The sequence below is a fragment of the Paroedura picta genome, chromosome 8 (assembly GCF_049243985.1).
Source record: "Paroedura picta isolate Pp20150507F chromosome 8, Ppicta_v3.0, whole genome shotgun sequence".
In the NCBI taxonomy this organism is placed as follows: Eukaryota; Metazoa; Chordata; class Lepidosauria; order Squamata; family Gekkonidae; genus Paroedura; species Paroedura picta.
In genome coordinates this window covers 46,127,192-46,145,483 of record NC_135376.1, presented here as the reverse complement: position 1 = coordinate 46,145,483, position 18,292 = coordinate 46,127,192, and the positions used below count along the sequence as shown (strand labels likewise).

Genomic DNA, 18,292 nt, shown 5'->3' with positions numbered 1-18,292 from the left:
GTTCCCCATACATTACTTGGTTGCCTCTCCCCCCTTCACTTTTCATGAATGTTGTCTTCTTCCTGTGTGATCTATTGGGGGTCAAGCCAGAGCACTGCCATTTTGTTGCAGGCTCTAGTCCTGGCAAAGTCAAAATATGGAGGGACCAGTCAATAAGTAGAAGAGTTCCCAAGCTACAAGAAGTGAGCTCATTCTATTGTCACCCACATCCATGTTTTCCCACATCCATCCTAACACATTAAAACCACATTTGAATCTAAGTTTTACACACTGGCCATAAGTGCAGGGGAATTGATCTCTGTGGTTATTAGAGTGCTCATCACTAGATGGCACCAGGCTCACATTTACTAGCAGCATTTCATTTTTTGAGGGTAAAATATGGACTAGCCCAGACTTGAGGCCGCTAGCAGAGAAAACTGCCATATTAAAATTACTATTGATATGGTGCAGCTGATTCTTAGACTCTGGTGTAACCATTTTACGGTGCCAGTCTCAAAGGATAAAACAGATTCTTATCAAGGGAGCAAACAATGTAAACAAATCACACAACACAACTCCAGAAGCTAAAGTGAGATAGGATTGGAAGAGCACCTATTTCAGCTGAATCTCCAGTAAGCAGCCAGTGCATAAACTCCAGAGAAATACACTTGGTTACATTTTAGAGGGGCACTTTGTTGATCTGTAGTAGGTTCACAGAGACCAACAAGTTTATCAAAGGTAATCTTCTTGGTCTGGCTGTCATTTGATGGCAAAAAAAAAAAAATGTTGGGCCCTAAAGTGTTACTGAATTTCAAACTAGGAGCTGTCTAGAGTCATGTCTGAGAAGACAGAGCATATAATGTAGGGAAAAAGTACTTTCTGGCTTTTTGGTGTGTACTTTCTGCATATATTTGTGCTTTCAGTATATGTGTGAGAACATATATTTTTTAAGCCAAATAATTACTTCAAAATGTTTCCAGGACAAAAGCTAGGACCTCAGACCCAAGTCTCACAGCAATTTTTTAAAAATATTTTGATTATCCCCAACAATGATGACTACCAGACAATTTCCATAATGCATATTGAGAAGGACTGATGCTTTCCTCCCATGACATTTTACAGCCTGATACAATCTTTGTAGTGCTCTTGGCCCTGGTGGAAAAACCCACATTTATCCTATCAATACCTGTGGAGCACAGGGAAAAGCTATAAGGTCCCTCTCCTTATGCAGCATATTGTCCCAATAAGAACTGGACTGTCACATGCCTACAGATTGAGTTCCGAGCAGGGACTTGCAACTCATGTCTGATTGAATGTCCTCAACGCGACCTGGACATCACCTGAGGATTTTGTAACATGTAGTGAGGTCCTACAGAAGAGGGCTACAGCTACTGCTACATGATACAATTACTACAGTCACAACAGAACTCACTGAATTTTTCATGTCTCCATTCCAGCAATTAGTTTTTAAGGAAAAACTGTAAAATCCTAGGAAAAGTAATATTTGCATAGGTTTGCCAATGTCCAGTAGCGCCTGGACATCTCCTAGAATTCGGCTGTACTTTATATATATATATCTCCCAGAATTACAACTGACCAGCAGACCCCTGAGACCAGTTCTCCTGGAGAAAATGGCAGCTTTGGAGGGTGGGCTGGAGGGCTTCATATACCTTGCCTGGTTCCCTTGACTCTGTCTTCCCCTAAGCCGTACCACAGAGTTTCTATGAATTTATCAGCCCTAGCATCCATTCCAAATTCAAAACAATTCTATGAGGCCCAGAAATAAGCTTCACTTTGTCTAGAGTTGCCAACCTCCAGGTAGGCAAAGCAAGAACGACCTGTCAGTGAAGTGTGGAGCAAAGAAGCAAAGAAACTGACAGTCAGTTTTGCATTGTGCGAATTTTGTATCTTTACTTCTGAATATACACTTTTCACAGTGCAAACAATGACTGTAAATACCCACTGTGAGAAGTGTATACTCAGAAGTAAAGATACAAGATTGCACTATATTAAGCCTGTCTGTCAGTTTCTTTGCTTCTTGCCTGCAAAGGTGAGGCCCGAAATACCCTGCTATTACACCTGATCTCCAGACAATAGAGATCAGTTCCCCTAGAGAAAAGAGTAGCTTTGGAGGGTGGGCTCTATGGCATCATACACTGCTGAGGTCCCCCCCCCCATATCTCCAGTTGTTCCCAGACCCAGAACTAGCAGCCTTAAGCATATTGTACCTTTACTTATGGCATGTTTTCCACTTGCAATGCTCTTCCTGAGGAACTGAGGAGAGACTGAGCCATTTCCTCTGAAACAGAAGTAACATATTTTGCAGTTTCATGACTAGCCGTTAATGGCTTCATTCAAAATAAGTCAATGGGATTTGTGAGCACTTACTGAAAGTGGAGACAATTAACATTCAGCTGCAAACAACAGAGTGAGAAACGTATAACATGTGACTGAGCTCTCAGCTCAAGCATAGAATCTGAGGAAGGCAACATTTCCTAGGGTTCCAAGCCAATTTAACCAGGAAGTAAGGGGAATAGAAATGTGAAATCCAGCATGACTCATATTGACCAGAACACACTCTCTCCACCCTGCTGCACCACAGAAATAATTGCTGATAGATCATCATTGCTTGCAAAGGGAGATGAAAACTATGCCTGTATCTCTGGAAACAGCCTGTATTTCCAGCAATTTCTTTTGGCATATTCGATTAATGTCAGGCACTATGCTAACACAAATTATTTAGATTATTATACACCACAAAAACAATATTTATAGCTGTGACAAAATCTCTTTTCTACTGAGTACACACATGAAATCTTGGAATTAATGTTCTTGGATTCAGGTGGGATCCGTTGTGATTTACAGAGGGGAAGAAAGTAAAGCCATCTTCGTGGCTGATTTTTTTTTAATTCCAAGATTCTTTGTTTCCTGTTTACTGAAAACTAAAACTACATTACAACTGCAAAGCCATGAATACAGACAAGAGAAAGAGTGGGACTGTGATATAAATGAGGCCTTCTTATATTGAATCCCTTCATTGGCATCCCATCTAACTATGGTTTGTACTGACAATAGTTAAGGACCAAACCCTGATGTGAGTTTCTAAACGTGGAATAGATAAACTGTGGTTTACAACTGCTTGCTAGCTTTCATTTTTCCACACTTTTCAGTGTTTAGTTCCAGAGGTTCTCTCCCATGTTTTCATGACAAGGCAATCTCTGAGGTTCCAGCTGGGGCTGTTCCTATGGATTTGTTAATCCAGACATGCTAGATCATAGCTAAGTTACCTTGAGTTTTATGTGGTGTTTGAAGTGACTCCTGGTCTTATTTGACTCATTCCTGTGAGGGGCTGAGGCTCAGTGGAAGAGCCTCTGCTTTGCATGCAGAAGATCATTTCTTGGCATCTCCATTTTAAATGAACCAGGTAATAGGTGGTGGGGATGGTCTCTGCTTAAGAGCCTGGAGAGCTGCTGCCAGTTTGAATAGACAGTAATAACCTTAAAACAGAGGGCTGAGAATGACTCAGATTACTGTTTATGCTTCCGAAAAGCCATGTCTCACCAGTAGACTAAGAACAAAAATGTTGAGAATCAGATCACCACATGAGATCTATGTGAAAACATTTTACACAGCAGTCACTCTCACACACACCTCCTCTTCCCAGCTCCCTTTCAATCCCATGGGTTTTGGCATCACAATTCACTTTCCTGTGACCTCCCTGGGCTCACGGTGGCAAAGAAAGCAAGAATGAGGGCTCATCTCCTTGAAGAGACCTACCTTGTGATTGGAAGATGCACTTAGGTTGGTGGGCTACAGAATGCTGGCAGGGGTATTGGCCAGTCAGGGATGAAGGTGGAAGGGCTGGCTGTTTCCCAACTGGTCATGCTACTGCAGAAGGAGGGATGTGATGACAACAGTTCCTCCTCTTCCATTGCCACCTGCAGTAGCTCCATGGCAGCTGCAGCTCCTGGTGTGGGTGTCTCTGCTCTGCTGTGTGTGCAGTCAGAGAGGGAACTCTTGGGGAATGGGACAGCCGGGGACCCAGTGGGCTCTCACCCAATGCAACAAGACTCCAAGAGGAGTTGGAGGTAGACATCATGCCAGCCCTGATGCTTTATCCCCCCCCCCCCCACAATCCATGGGCCATAGCCTGGCCCGCTGAAGCCACCTAGCAGGCTGGGATGGGTGAATACTGCCACCAGCAGCCTGCAGAAGCACCAGGAGAAGCCAGGGGGAGCCTGGTGGGGTGGGTGATCTTTCAGTTGTCCTCTTCCACAGGCAGCTGGGTGGCTGCAATTGGGGTGGAGGTGTGTGCACACACAACATAATTTCAGCAATGACTTCCGTTGCATTTTCCTCCTAAGGCGCAGCATAAGATGTTTCCACATCAAAAAGGTTTGCCAAGGATGTCACTGACAAAACAAATGGGGCAACACATTATGTAATGTTTCAGGTTGTGCTTGTATACTTGCACACATACAACTGATAGCTGATTTACTGATTAACTAGCAAAATCGACCATTAAGGACATGCATTTAGATGTTACCTAATCACACGCTGAGCTGCAAATTCCCGGTTTAATATAGCAAAATTCCAAACTGAAAAACATGAAAGTGAAATATTGATGAAAACTGGAGGTATTCAGAAATAGTTACTTTCCCCCCTGGTTACTATAATGCTTGGCTGCCTGGCATAGAGTTCTAGAAGACATGGGAAAAAAGAGAAGACAAAGTATGTATACAAGATGGATATTCAGCAATAAACAGATCTTGCCGTTCAGGGTTCTTGATCTGAGATGTCTCTCAAGACTTGTCTTGGCAGTAGTACATGTGAAAAAGATCTGGGGTTCTTAGTAGACAATACACTGAACATGTCAGCAGCGTGACTCAGTGGCTAAAAAGGCAAATGGGATTTGGGGCTGTATTAATAGTACAGTGTCCAGATTACGCCAGGTGATGTTTCCACTTTCTCCCTGGCCCGGCCTCAACCAAATGCCTGGTTGGAAGAGCTCTGTCTTACAGGCCTGTGGGACATTGACAGCTCTGCCAGGGCCCTCAGCTCTTCTGGGAGCTCATTCCACCAGGTCAGGGCCAGGACTGAAAAAGCCCTGACCGAGATCACCCTCAAGGAGAAGCAGGTCAATGAGGGGTGAGTTTGTAATGGAGAGCCAGATGGTGGATGGTCACCCCAGTGCCACTGGTCTAGAATAAATCCCCCAAGGCAGGGTGCTGGTGAAAGGAGGCAGGCTGGCAAAGGCAGATCATCCCCAAGGAGAAGCGAGTCAGTATGTGTGAGGGGAAGGGTGAGGAGGGGGTTCTAATGGAGAGCTGAGCACTACAGTAGCCACCCCAGCTACTCTGCCCCAATTCAGGCTGGGTGCAGAGAGGCAGGCTGACAACACATATCCCATACACACACTCCAAGGAGAAGTAGGTCAGTGGGCAGGTTTCAGGTCGAGAGCAGTGAAGACAAGTGGCAGTAAAGACAAATACAGATCATCCCAAAACAAAAAGCAGCTCCCCCTCTCACTTTGTGTGTGTGTGTGTGTGTGTGTGAGTGAGTGAGTGAGGGGGGGGGGATAAAACAGCAGAGAACTAAACTGAACCCTCCCCCAAGCAGCAATCCCTCATACTGGAACCCAAATGTGTGTGTGTGCGTGAAATAAAATTGGAGGGGGGGAGGAGGAAGGGAAACTACCAAGGAAGCAGACAGCAGGAAAATCCTGCTAAATAAATAGGCTAGGAAAATGAGAGGAAATCAGTATTGATTTTTCCACCCTTTGTAGCAAACAGCTGACAAACAAACACACACTGAATTGCAACACCTCTGACTGAATAAGCTAGTTTAGCAACTGCCCTCCCCCATCGAGCAGCAAAGCTCTTCATCCCATCCTCTGCATCTGAAACCACAACAGCAACAAAGGGAACATGCGCTCACCCTATGCGCTCACCCTATGGTCAGAGAGAACTGAGCTCCATATGGGAATGGGAACTCCGTGATTGGCAGGCAGCAGTCCCAATCTAGCTTTGGGGGTTCCTATTGTTGTTTCTAAAGCTGGAAAACATCATCCCCACTGTTGTCTAACATTTTCATGCCAGAGTTTCTGGGTGGGTTTTGTTTTCCGAGCCGCACCCAAAAGCTTGGAGATTTCTTTGGAGACCACGGGCATGCTAAATGTTGCTTCCCAGTCCCAAACTAACCAGAACTCAGTAACAGTAGGGAGTGAATGGTTAATTTCCTCTTTAGAATGGATCATGTTTTCATCTACAAAATGAATTACGCCTTTAGATTAGTTCCCAGAAATGGATGCCTCTTTGGACTTTGTTCTAAATGTCCTTGAATGTCCCTTTTTGTGGTAAACACCCCCTGTGAAATCTTGCTCAAGAAATGTTGATTGGCCAGGTCATCAAAAGGATCTTGCTGAATCACTTCCCTCAGTATTTATATCCCCAACAGCTGCCTGGCAGCTTAAATTCCCACATTTAAGCCTGAGGGGGTCTGTCTCATAGTCCCAGCTTGCTGAAGCTCAGATTTAGCACTTTTGCAATGAGTACATGCCCAGATAGATTCACTTGAGGACAAATTCAAATGAGTCTGAAGTAGCACAATAAAATCAGAGTCCAGTAGCACCTTTAAGACCAACATAGATTTATTCAAGGCGTGAGCTTTCGAGTGCAAGCACCCTTCATCTGACGCCTTGAATAAATCTTTGTTGGTCTTAAAGGTGCTACTGGATTCTGATTTTATTGAGGACAAATGCTAGGGAGAAACCAGGCTGTAAAGGATACTGGCTGCTCTCCACATTTTCCCATACTTTAAACACACAGAGGAAAATGTAGAGGCCACCAAGGAAAGAAGGAATTGATTGATCCCAGATAGGGGGGGGGGGGATGAGAACCTGAAGGGAATTAAACAAAATTAGGCAGTCACACACTATTAGCATAATGCTGAAAGTAACTGTTAGAAAAACATCAAGAAGTTGTATGTTCATAGGGCTACTGAATCACATCTTTTGAGGAAGTGGTATCCTTATGCTTCCCTGATCTTGACTCTTAACCATGGAATGAAAACAGGTATCCTTCAGCTTGGTGTAGTGGTTAAGAGCGATGACTTCCAAGTGTGGTTTGATTCCCCACTCCTCCATATAGAGCCAGCTGGGTGAACTTGAGCAAGTCGATAGTGCTGTTCTTACAGAGCAGTTCTGTCAGAACTCTCTCAGCCAAATCTACCTCACAGGGTGGCTGTTGTGATGAAAGGAAAGGAAGGCAAATTGTAAGCCATTTTGAGACTCCTTTGGGTAGTGAAAGCTGAGGTATAAAAACCCAACTCTTCTTCTTCATACCACATTGCCAAATACATCTGTGATACATTTGTGCCTTACTGCTTTTTCACAGGTGTCTTACAGCAGCATTACACCAGCGTTGCTACACCTGATCACATGCCACGCACATACAAGACATGTGAACAACCTAAAGTGTAAACTCTACACACACACATTCACAACTAGTTCATCTGAGGGCTGTGAGCATTCACATATGAATGTTGACATTCACTAAACCCTGGCCATTCACTGTTAACAAACACATAGGAAGCAACGTTCTGAGGGATCTGCCTATTTTTGATATCTATGCTGTGCTGGAGTGATTGCAATACAGGAAGAGGGGCTGATGCCTCAAACAGCTGCCAAATAATCTTTCCCGGAAGGTCTCCTTATCCTGAACGAGAGATCATGTCTCCCTGCAACAGGTGGCTTTTAAACTCGCTACTGTCCAGAGAAACCACACCAGCTGCACAGCCCTCCTCTGAATCTTTCCAGAGCTTCAAGTCACAGTAGCCTCCTGCAGCACAGAGCAAGACAACATGATTGGAATTTTGGGGGTACTATGTAATTGGGTTTGATGTTTTTAGGGCGTTTTATCAATGTTTCATGATATATTTTATTGGTTGCAAACCGCGCCGAGCTGGGCTTTGCTAGGAGTGGCAGTATAAAAATGTGATTAATAATAAATAATAATAATTGTCTGTTCACCTGCTACCCTTTCAGAATCCCATTCCTTTTGCTAGCAAGAATATTGTTTCCCTTTATATGCTTTGCCTTAGTTCACACTCTTTCTCCAATGTTGACATTGCTTGACTTTGAAAAGCCTCCATTCTTTACAGTAGAACTGTGTTAATGCATTCTCAGGGCCTCAAGCTAAAAACTGAACAATTAAGACCAGAAATTTCCAACAGAGAAGTTACTGCTAATGGCCTTTTGCAGGGCTAGTCAAACTGCGGCCCTCCAGATGTCCATGGACTACAATTCCCATGAGTTCGCTGGCAGGGGCTCATGGGAATTGTAGTCCATGGACATCTGGAGGGCCGCAGTTTGACTACCCCTGGCCTTTTGTAACCGGGACCCTTGGAACAACTTGCAGCTAGAGATGGGTTTCTGAACACAAGACAGTATAACACAATGAAAAGAAACAAATTATAATCAAACTGTATACAGATTTAGGGTGGTCACATCTTTTTCAGTCATCTTTGTGAAATCAAAATGAGGAATTTAGTAAGTAAATCCAGTGATGAAAGACTATTCAAGAAGTGAAATAATCAAACTTATAAAATCTCTTTTACTGGGAAAAGAGAGGTTGCTTTTCAACTGCCTAATGCTTATAATCCCGATTAATAAACACAATGTATAAATCATAATCAGTTCTGTAGGGTCTGCAAGACAAAGCTGCTCTGCCAAGCCCCTATTGAGGCCAGAGAGAACATCAGAAGGTGCTAGCCTCCCTGTTCAAAGGTCCATCCGTAGGCACCACTCCAAGCACTCCAGTCAGTAGCCCACCTTAATGCTCTATGCGAGATGCTGCAGCCATATTTTATATCCTATTGTCAGCGGCCTTGAGTCTTCTGGGGAAGGGTGGAATAAAAATCTAAAAATAATAAAACTATAATCTCAATTTATCTGAGTTTTTGTTCCAGAAATGGCTCTAAACGTGTCCTCTCGGCAGCCGGTATCTATGGGGGATTAAAGAGCTGACTCTCATTGTGCAAACCCAGACCGTTTCTGCACAGGTGCGAACCTCTGCATTGGTGTTCTTAAATAATTACAGTTTATAAAACCTTGTGCTCAACTTTCTGCCTCCCCAGGAGATCTAAATTTAATGTCCCATTACCCTGTGCTTTTCAAATGCACTTTCCTCATGATTTCCCCTCCCCTTCAGATCTGAACTCGCAGTTTTCCAGTAATTCATGGTTTCAAATTTGATCTCCCACCGCCCTTTTGTGTTTTCTGTGTTGCATGTTGCACAGCTGTCACATGGCGGGGGGGGCATGAATATTGTGCCTTTTGCTGAAGGGAGAAATCCAGCTGGGGATTCAACTCACTGGGAAACAGCAGCTGAGGTACTGAGGTACAGAAAAGGTCCCCAGTTGCTGGGTCACCTAAGATAGTTAGCAAATGCATCCTTCCTGCTGACCAGAAAGCAGGACATGACAACGAAAGGTTGTTTTTATACACTGTTTTTCTCTACCCAAAGGAGTGTCAAAGTGGAGTAGAATCACCTTCCCTTCCTCTCCTTGCAGCACATAACCTGTGAGGTAGGTGGGGCTGAGAGTGCTCTGATAAAACTGCTTTGTGAGAACAACTCTAACAGGGTTGTGACTAACCCAGGGTCACCCAACTGGCTGCACGTAGAGGAGTGGGGAATCAAACTTGGCTTTCCAGATTAGAGGCCTTTGCTCTGAACCACTACCCCAAGCTGGCTCTCTCTAATCCACCTGCTAGAGCAGCCAGGTAAAGGAACAGGACTTAATATTTGCTAAGTGTGAAATGATACCATATTACACAAGAACAGGTATCTATATGGGGAAAGGGAAGAGAAAAAGGAAATCTTTGGCTGATGCAAAGCGGAGTCCCTAATCATTCAGAGCTGATCATGCACAGATCCTCCTGTTTCAGCACCTCTTGAAGAGTCATTCTAATAAAGGCTATTGCTTATTTATGAGAGCCAACTTGGTGTAGTGGCTAAGAGTGGTGGCTTCTAATATGGAATACCCAATTTGATCCACCTCTACATGCATCCAGCTGGGTGACCTTGGGCCAGGCACAGTTCTCTCAGAGCTCTCTCATCCCCATCTACCTCACAGGGTCTGTTGTGAGGAGAAGGGTAGGCAATTGAAAGCCACTGAGACTCCATTGGGTAGTAAAAAGCGGGGTACCCCAAATAGCTCTTCTTATACAGATCAGTTAGTTGCATGGCTTGCATTGGTTTGTACCCCAATGAAGGACCCTGCACAATGAATGTACACACCCAGAAACTTAATACTATATTCATAATAGTATTACGTTTGTGTCAGTATGTTTTTCTTTAATAAAATTGACAAGTTTCACAGGACCTTAGGAAAGCAATGCCCCTGCCAGTGAACAAAATATACATGCTGCAGAGAGCTGCCTAATATTACAGCTCAGCAGCAACAGGCTGATTGGTTTTAATGAATCTTCCACAGCTTGTGTTCTCCAAAGACAGGAATTCTGGGGACTGGACAGATTATTAGTCAGTGTTATATTGTCCCCATCTGTTCCAAAAGCAGATGGCCCATCCACCTGTCCATTTAAAGAACAAATCTAGGTGTGTGTGTTTGGGGAGTCCCATTATTTGATCCACTGAGCCCTAGGCACCAATAAGGTCTTTGGGACAGCAATTTGTAGCCAACTTATTGCAACTTTGTAGGGTATTGCGGACAACACATTCAGAGGTAGTTTGCCACTGCCTGTCTCTGCATAGTGGCCTTAGTGCTGTTCCTTGGATGTTTCCCATCCAAATATTAACCAGGGCTGATCTTGCTCAGCTTCTGAGATCTTCCAAGATCACGTTGGCCTTGAGGTAGCAATATCTCCAGGGGCAGTAGTAAAGCCACATGTGCCCTGCAGGGCACTCTGACATCCTCTGTGACACTGCAAAGGATTTTCAATGAGATTACTTCTATTGCATGAAGCAGCCATTGAAGCCACCAATGTATTTTTAAGCACCAGCCTCTTTAGTTCAAAGTGCTCAGATTCAGCTACAATTTTAAAAACATGGACTTCAGTCCTGGAAAGCCATTTCTCAAAATAATTTCCAAAATTACAAAGCACACAGTGCCTACACACATACAAGCACAGCAAGAACTCAGCAGCGGTAGTCAACCTGTGGTCCTCCAGCTGTCCATGGATTACAATTCCCATGAGCCCCTGCCAGCATTTGCTGGCAGGGACTCATGGGAATTGTAGTCCATGGACAACTGGAGGACCACAGGTTGACTACCCCTGCCAGGACACCTATTGGGACTATCAGGGACTATCAAGGCCTGTAAGAGACTGGCTCTCTTTGGGCAGACCTTTGGGACAATGGATCCCAGAACTTCCCAAAACACATCTTCTTCATTACTTCTCCAGGTCTTCACTTACGCCCCCCAAGCTCTCCAGTCTCTTCAAAAGAAACTGAACTCAAGTTATTGACATGACAGCCCTCAACAGGCTGGCTAGCATCCTAAATGTCTCTCAGACATTTTTTTTTTTTGGGGGGGGGGGTTGCATGTAGCAGCTGAAGTTTCAACCAGTGAGCAATGTCAGTTGCTCTGCAGTGCAATTCATGTTTCTTGTGCTATTAGTTTCTTCTCCATCAAAAAGCATAAATGACCTTCTCCTCGTGCTGAGTCTAGTATGTATCACATTCCCTGGGTAATCACACCAAGTTACACAACAGCCCCGGGGAACATATTAAGCAACGGTGGAGGGAAGAGGTTATTTTCTTGCAGCAGACGCAAAACGCAGGCTACACAGGGTGGAGAATAATACAAAATACCTGTGGGCCCTCTGAGCTGGGCGTGCAGCCAGATGAACTGGAAAAGCATGTACCCTCAAGAACACAGCTGTTCTTCGATTAAAAACAAGCCCGGAAAGAAATGCTTTCTCTTGTATTCCAGAATGTATCACTAACCGTTAGCTTGTGTTGAAGTTGCTGTTCTTACTTACGTTTTGATATGTACATCAGAAATATGTTCCAAAGCTCTAGGGAAACTGGTCCCTTCTGGGTGACCCAGTCCTGCCTTCACATCCCATGAGTTTTCCACTGAGACAGTCACCTTTGTTACCTATGGCTACCCCAAAAACTCACCGAAATTTTTATTTCAAGTCTCCATTCTGGCTCCACCCACACTTGTCAGCTGGGGCTGAGGAAGAACCCTCTGCAACTCTAGTGGGCAACCTGCACAAGGGGCTTATGTTAACTGCTCTCAGAGCTAACAAAATCACAAAGATTTTGATTAACTAAACAGCTCAGCACTAAGTTTTGGCAACTTTTTGCATTTTGTTTTATAGACTCTGGGATTCTTCTCACACCTTTCATAGCCCTTGCTTTGTTCTTGCCTGTATTTCCCTCCACACTGGAAAAATCCAGGTTTTGTACTCCAAAACAAACACATGCAGAAGCTAGACACTTAAAAAAGCTATCAGAGATCTTCAGATTCAGGAAGCCTCGTCTGCCACCTCTGGAGCCCTTTCAGCATTCTGCACTTCCACTTCCAGCTTGAGTGATTACCGATCCTCAGATTCCAGGCTGAACTGTCCAGCTCCAGCAAGGGACCTTGGGAGGTATGACGGCTACCCATGCCTACAGCCTAACCTAGCTCTAGCACAGGGATGCAGAGCAATAGTATGCACGCATGCATAGTCCAATTTCTTAACATGGACAAGCATAGAAAAGCCTGAGCAGGGAAATGAAGTGAACTTCAGGTTACGATGGCAGGGCAACCAGAAGCAACTTTGTGTTGCTCTTATCACTTTTTCTTACCAGTCCCAGGTTCAAATCTCCACTTAGCCGTGAGGTTCAGTAGAGAGAACCTTGGCTCAGTTGCCTAACCTACCTCATGGGTGGGGGGAGGAAAGAAGAGACCATGTATTTAGCCTTGAGCTTCTTGAAGGAAAGATTGGATTAACACATAGGGTTTTGTTTGTTTTTAAGCAACCAAACAAACCAACCCCAATTTCAATTGACATTTTGCTGCTGTGGTGGCAGAAGATTCCAAACTTTTATTCTAATTCTGAACAGACAAACTAGATTTAAGCAGGTGGAATGGAATGCTGAAGTGAAAAAAACTGAGGGGGACTTTGCCAACAACCACTAGAAAAACAGGAAAATGGGGTTTCCGGGGGAGGGGGGTGGATAAAGGTTAGGCAAAGAATCCATTAGAGACTGTAGCATATGAAACAGGCAGAGTTAGGGTGCTGTTCCTTAATAAAAAGAACAAATGGTAATGCTGCTGAGTTATTGTCTTTAAGTATACTGTACCTCTCCACTCTAGCAAATTTCTGTCAGCTATCAGACTAGGGGAGGAAGGCATGATAGGTCATACTTGCACACTAGATAAATGTGTTTTGTGATGTATGTGCTTCCTGTTACCCTCAGCCTATACAGCAAACTTTATCCTTTTTAGGGCCCAGAGAAAAGGGATCTTGATTGGTAGCCGATATGTTTTCTGATCTAGGATTAAGGAATCTTGTTTATGTATAAAGTAGAAAAACTAATTAAAAATCCACTTCACCCTAACCACCTGAAGTCAACAGTGGATTTGGTATAGCAACATGACAGGAGATGGGTCAAAACTCTCCAGCAAGGCCTGGATCAGTGGTTGTGACAGCTGCCCTTTAGTGGAACCCCAAAGTATGCTGCCTGAAGCAGGCTGTGGGTGATATGCCAAGAATGATTCAGTTCATTGCCATGGAGGGGTTGAAGAGAAAAATGGCTTCTATATTGGCCCTTCCCACATGAACAACACATCCATACCAACCCATGCTAGCATCTATTTTAAATATGAAAGTGATATTCATCTCACTGTCTTGTGTTAATCCTTGGCCAGAATTATACAGATTATTGTTAAAATTCACCTTGCAAGTGTCAAAAGTATTCTCTTCTTTCATCATGATATGTAACCACTCTCCCTCCCCCCACAAAGAAAATGCGACACAAGGACATAAATTATCAGAAAAAGGCATTATATTTGGGCTTACACCAGATTTTAAACTGATTTTGGTTTCAAGCAACTGAAATTAGAGGTCCATTTTATGACATTAACAACCCAGACAACTGTAATTAAAGAAAAAGGAAAATTGGGGGGGGGGGGAAAGGAAACACAGTATAGAAACTAAGGCCTGTTCTCTTCCACAGGAACAATCTGGGGAATGTTCGTTTCAGATGTTGTGGTTTTTTTCTCTTCTCCCTTGGGGTTGTTTCTATCAAAAGCTTCACTGTCTCTTTAAAGCAAAGCTACAGTTCTTTTTCATAGTTTGTTTTGTTTTTGCAGTCTTACAGCAGCAAGTTTCATATCACCAGTAAGAAACACACAAGCATGTCCTGCAGTCAGAAACAGACACGCACACACACACTCGCAGACGTGATACAGCAGCCAGTTGCCACCATTGAGAGAAACACAGACACTCAGTTCTTTTCAGTGGTTACTGTGAGAATCTCGCTAGGCTTTTGAACTAAAAAAGAGAGAAAATACTGCGCAAGTCTTCCGCTTTGATGCTGTAAGGCATCCTTTAGCAATGGACGGAGTTCTGGTCTCCATTTGTTCAACAAGCATTGCTGAAACCTAAAGGCACAGTGGCCAAAAAGACAGCCCTGTTCTCTGGGTGTGTTTTGTTTTGTTTCTTTTTTTTTTAATTCTGTCAGTTCAAACTAGCATGTTGGCCTGAAGTCAGGAAGCCCTACTTGCTCTTTTGCGTCTCAGTGTCCCTGGTAAATGTCACAGGGAAGTACCAGGAAAGCAGATCTTCTGCCATGAACCTCAACTCATCTCTGGGCTCTTCAGAGACCCCTGCTGAAGAATACATTTCTCCTGGAGCACAAAGACAATGCCTGCAGCTACCCCACCCCACCCCCACCCCAGTCCAATTTTGTAGAAGCTTTATGGTTCAGGCAACCACTTTTTATGGAAGAAACTGGTCCTTATATTTGCCAGCTTCTAGAGGAAAAAAAGTGCCCTACAGGTTGCTGTGACCCATAACACTCAAGAGATCACAGCAAGGGATTGACCACTACAAGAGGTTCATAGTAACCCTTCAACAGCACTAACTAAACTGACTGCCAGGGCCATCAAATGCCACTCGCTTCTGGGAACATAGCCAGAAGGGGAATGGGGTGGAGAATACACTAGTAGTCCTTGTCCTTACAAGTTCTAAGTCTTTCTGATTATACGATAGAAGTCTTGGAAACTTAAAACACCAGCCAACCAAATAAACCATCACCAAAATCAGCAATAGGAAAAGGTTTTTTTTTCCCTTTTTCTTTTTATTAAAAAAGAAGATCTCACTTTTGAGCTCCTACAGTAAGATGGAAGAGAGGGGAGGCAATTTAGAAAAGAAGGCCAGAAACATCTGCCCTCCTTCCATCCACTGAGGGTCATCTTCCCACAATTAACATCTTAAGAACTGCCTTGTTTTTGGTTGAAGTAAGGTTTATCCTTTTGCAGATTCCCCCCTTCGGCCTCTGCTGGTTTAGCTGGGGGATGTGTTGGCATGAGTGTTTGGGGAGTCCTGCTCATTTATGGTGTTCAGAAGCAGACACACCGGCTGCCGGGGGAGGGGTGGGTGGCTATGCTCTTGGGGCTGCTCATCAGAGGCGCTAAAAGGCCCATCTTCCTCATCTCCATGCAGAGGGCGGCGATTGCAGCTGTCACAGAAGTCCATGGGCCCATCGTCAAGGAACCCATCCAACTCCTTGAGATCACCATCATGGTGGTCCTGGTTACAGATGCAGATTTCAATGCCTGAGTCACCTGTGAACCGTCGGTGCCTGCCAGGTGTCTTGTCCTTTGCATCAGAGAAGGCGCTGTTCTGGTCTAAGCTTTCAGAGTTGTAATCCTTAAGCAGTCCCTCCTTGCACTCTGGCTCCTTATCAGAACAGGACACCTGGTCAGCCATCTCTCCTAATCCTGCGCCGCTTGGCTCTCCACTTGTTTCTTTGGTGGGCGATCGCTCAACTAGCGGAGTAGAGGATTCCAGACCTCCCATGCTGGAGGATGCAGCACTGTCCAGGCTTCCATTATTGCTTCCCACTGCGGTCAGAGAGCCTGTCTGGGCTGGCTGGAGGTTTCTCATGTCCGCTGCTGCACTGCCACTGCCAGGCGGGATGCACTGCTGATGTAAGGCACTATATGGTGGGGGAGGGGTCGGAGGTCGATTCACCACTTCCTCATAGGGAGGTAGTAAATAATTTGGCAAAAATCCTAAATGGGGAGGCAGGGAGGACAAGTTACTTCCAGGCTACTTCACTGCATTAAAAATTAAAGCACAACACTTTGTCTTTTGTGGTCAACTGGCTTTTAAATTACTCTAGTAAAAGATTTCCATCATAAAAACCATTAATCCCAACTGGTCTCAAGGAAGCCATTGCTCTTGTTTTGTAAATGGACAAATTGAGGCAAAATGCAGCAAAGAAGATCATAACACAAGCACCCAGTATGTAGTCCAGATGCCCCATAGGTTACCTGAAACGTGTTTGTAATGGCCCTTCTGTAATCCCTAAAAACTGGAAACTCCTCAATTCACAGACACTGGGGGGATATTCATCCTGTTGTCTCAGGACCAAGCTAAAAGCTCACATGGAGAATGTGGAAACAAGTGGCGACCCACCACCCAGTTTAAACTTGGATACTTAGGGAGGAACCTACTGGGCCCTTCATGAAGAGCTTTCAGGGAACTAATTAGCATTCACACATACCTGTTACTTCTCTCCTGTGTCCATTTTCCCATTCTTTCCCTTTTCTTCTCCTTTGCCCTTATCTGGCTACATGCTTTTGCAGCCTACTATTCAACCTGCCTACCTTGAGTGGGTGCATTATGTATGCCATCTGTAATTATTTTTCTAATTAATCTTAATATAAAACAAGCTAAAATGAAGTCAGATTAGTTATCTCAGGTGCTCTGTGGTTCAGTCCTAGCGGTAACCTGGCTAGTTTTATGACTGGTCATTTGTCTTAACACAATTGTTTCTATTTGGGTTGTTGTGCATCACCTTGAACATGTCTTCTGGAGACGGGGCATGTAAACATACATTCCCCAAATAAATGCAGAGTATACATGCTCTGCATGCCAAAGGCTGAATCCTTCACAACGCCAGTTAAAGGTGTTAAGATTTTTTCTGGGACAGGATATTTCAGGGAGCCACTGATCAGACAATACCAAGCTAGATGGATTCATGGTTTTGCTTGGACCAGTGGTTGTGCATGGCAGACGGCAGTTTCATATGTTCATATATATTGTTCTTGTATACTGCCACATATTATCTGAGGCTGATTGTTTTGTGTCAGCTGCAGAGGGGAAAGTGTGGGAAGTAAAAACCTCTCAGCTTTGTCACTGCTGCCCAGGCTAGCGTGTGACCAAATCTTTCATAAACCACTTCCTCCTTCTATGCGAGCTGTTAAAGCCGGAAAAGAGTCAAAGCCTAGTATGGCTGTAAGATTTCAAACATCTCTCTATGCAGCCAGGATAAAGGTAAAGGTATCCCCTTTGCAAGCACCGGGTCATGTCTGACCCTTGGGGTGACGCCCTCCAGCGTTTTCATGGCAGACTCAATACGGGGTGGTTTGCCAGTGCCTTCCCCAGTCACTACCGTTTACTCCCCAGCAAGCTGGGTACTCATTTTACCAACCTCGGAAGGATGGAAGGCTGAGTCAACCTTGAGCCGGCTGCTGGGATCGAACTCCCAGCCTCATGGTCAGAGCTTCAGACAGCCTTACCACTCTGTCGCTGCCTTACCACTCTGCGCCACAAGAGGCAGCCAGGATACCTACTTATAAACTTAACCTGCTCACATTAGCAACAGAACAGGGTTAGTGATGATGTCTCTTCAGCTACGATGGCCAATCTGACATAAAAGACTGAACTGGTTTGCTCAAGGTGCTGCTGATGATCACTCTGACCTCACCACCCATTCCCAGGCCTGCCTGCATTCATTTCTACTGCCTTTTCTGGGGAGCCCCATCAGTGGTTCTACCCAAAGTGGTAGTGAGTGTTACTCTTAAAAAGCCAGCCTGCTCCTTGCATGCAGTACATACGGAAATAAAATGGCAGGGTGGAGTAGTTATGAGCTTCACGATAGGCAATCAGGTTAATTTCATGCTGCCTCTGCTGTGCTTGGAGTCTGTGTTTGGCGCGCCGATGATGGCAGACACAACAGCAGCTCAGTATAATGATGATCGTCCACACTAGCCAGAACCCTGTGGAGGAAAGCAAGAGAGAAGAAAGTGCCACTTTTAGAGAAGCAGTGAAGGGCTCAATGGTGGA

General features: G+C 44.5%; 1 protein-coding gene across 4 annotated transcripts in view; it reads right to left on the bottom strand.

The window, feature by feature from the left end:
- Positions 1-13,978: 13,978 nt before the first annotated feature.
- The window catches only part of WBP1L (WW domain binding protein 1 like), a 47,004-nt gene continuing 42,690 nt past the window's right edge, over positions 13,979-18,292 (bottom strand). For all 4 annotated transcript variants that reach the window (XM_077349579.1, XM_077349581.1, XM_077349582.1 and 1 more), the window contains 2 exons: positions 18,064-18,225; positions 13,979-16,233 (listed from right to left, as the gene is read on the bottom strand). In XM_077349579.1, the coding sequence (XP_077205694.1) occupies positions 15,503-16,233; positions 18,064-18,225 (893 nt within the window). In that variant the 3' untranslated portion in view covers positions 13,979-15,502. The remainder of the gene's footprint in view (positions 16,234-18,063; positions 18,226-18,292) is intronic.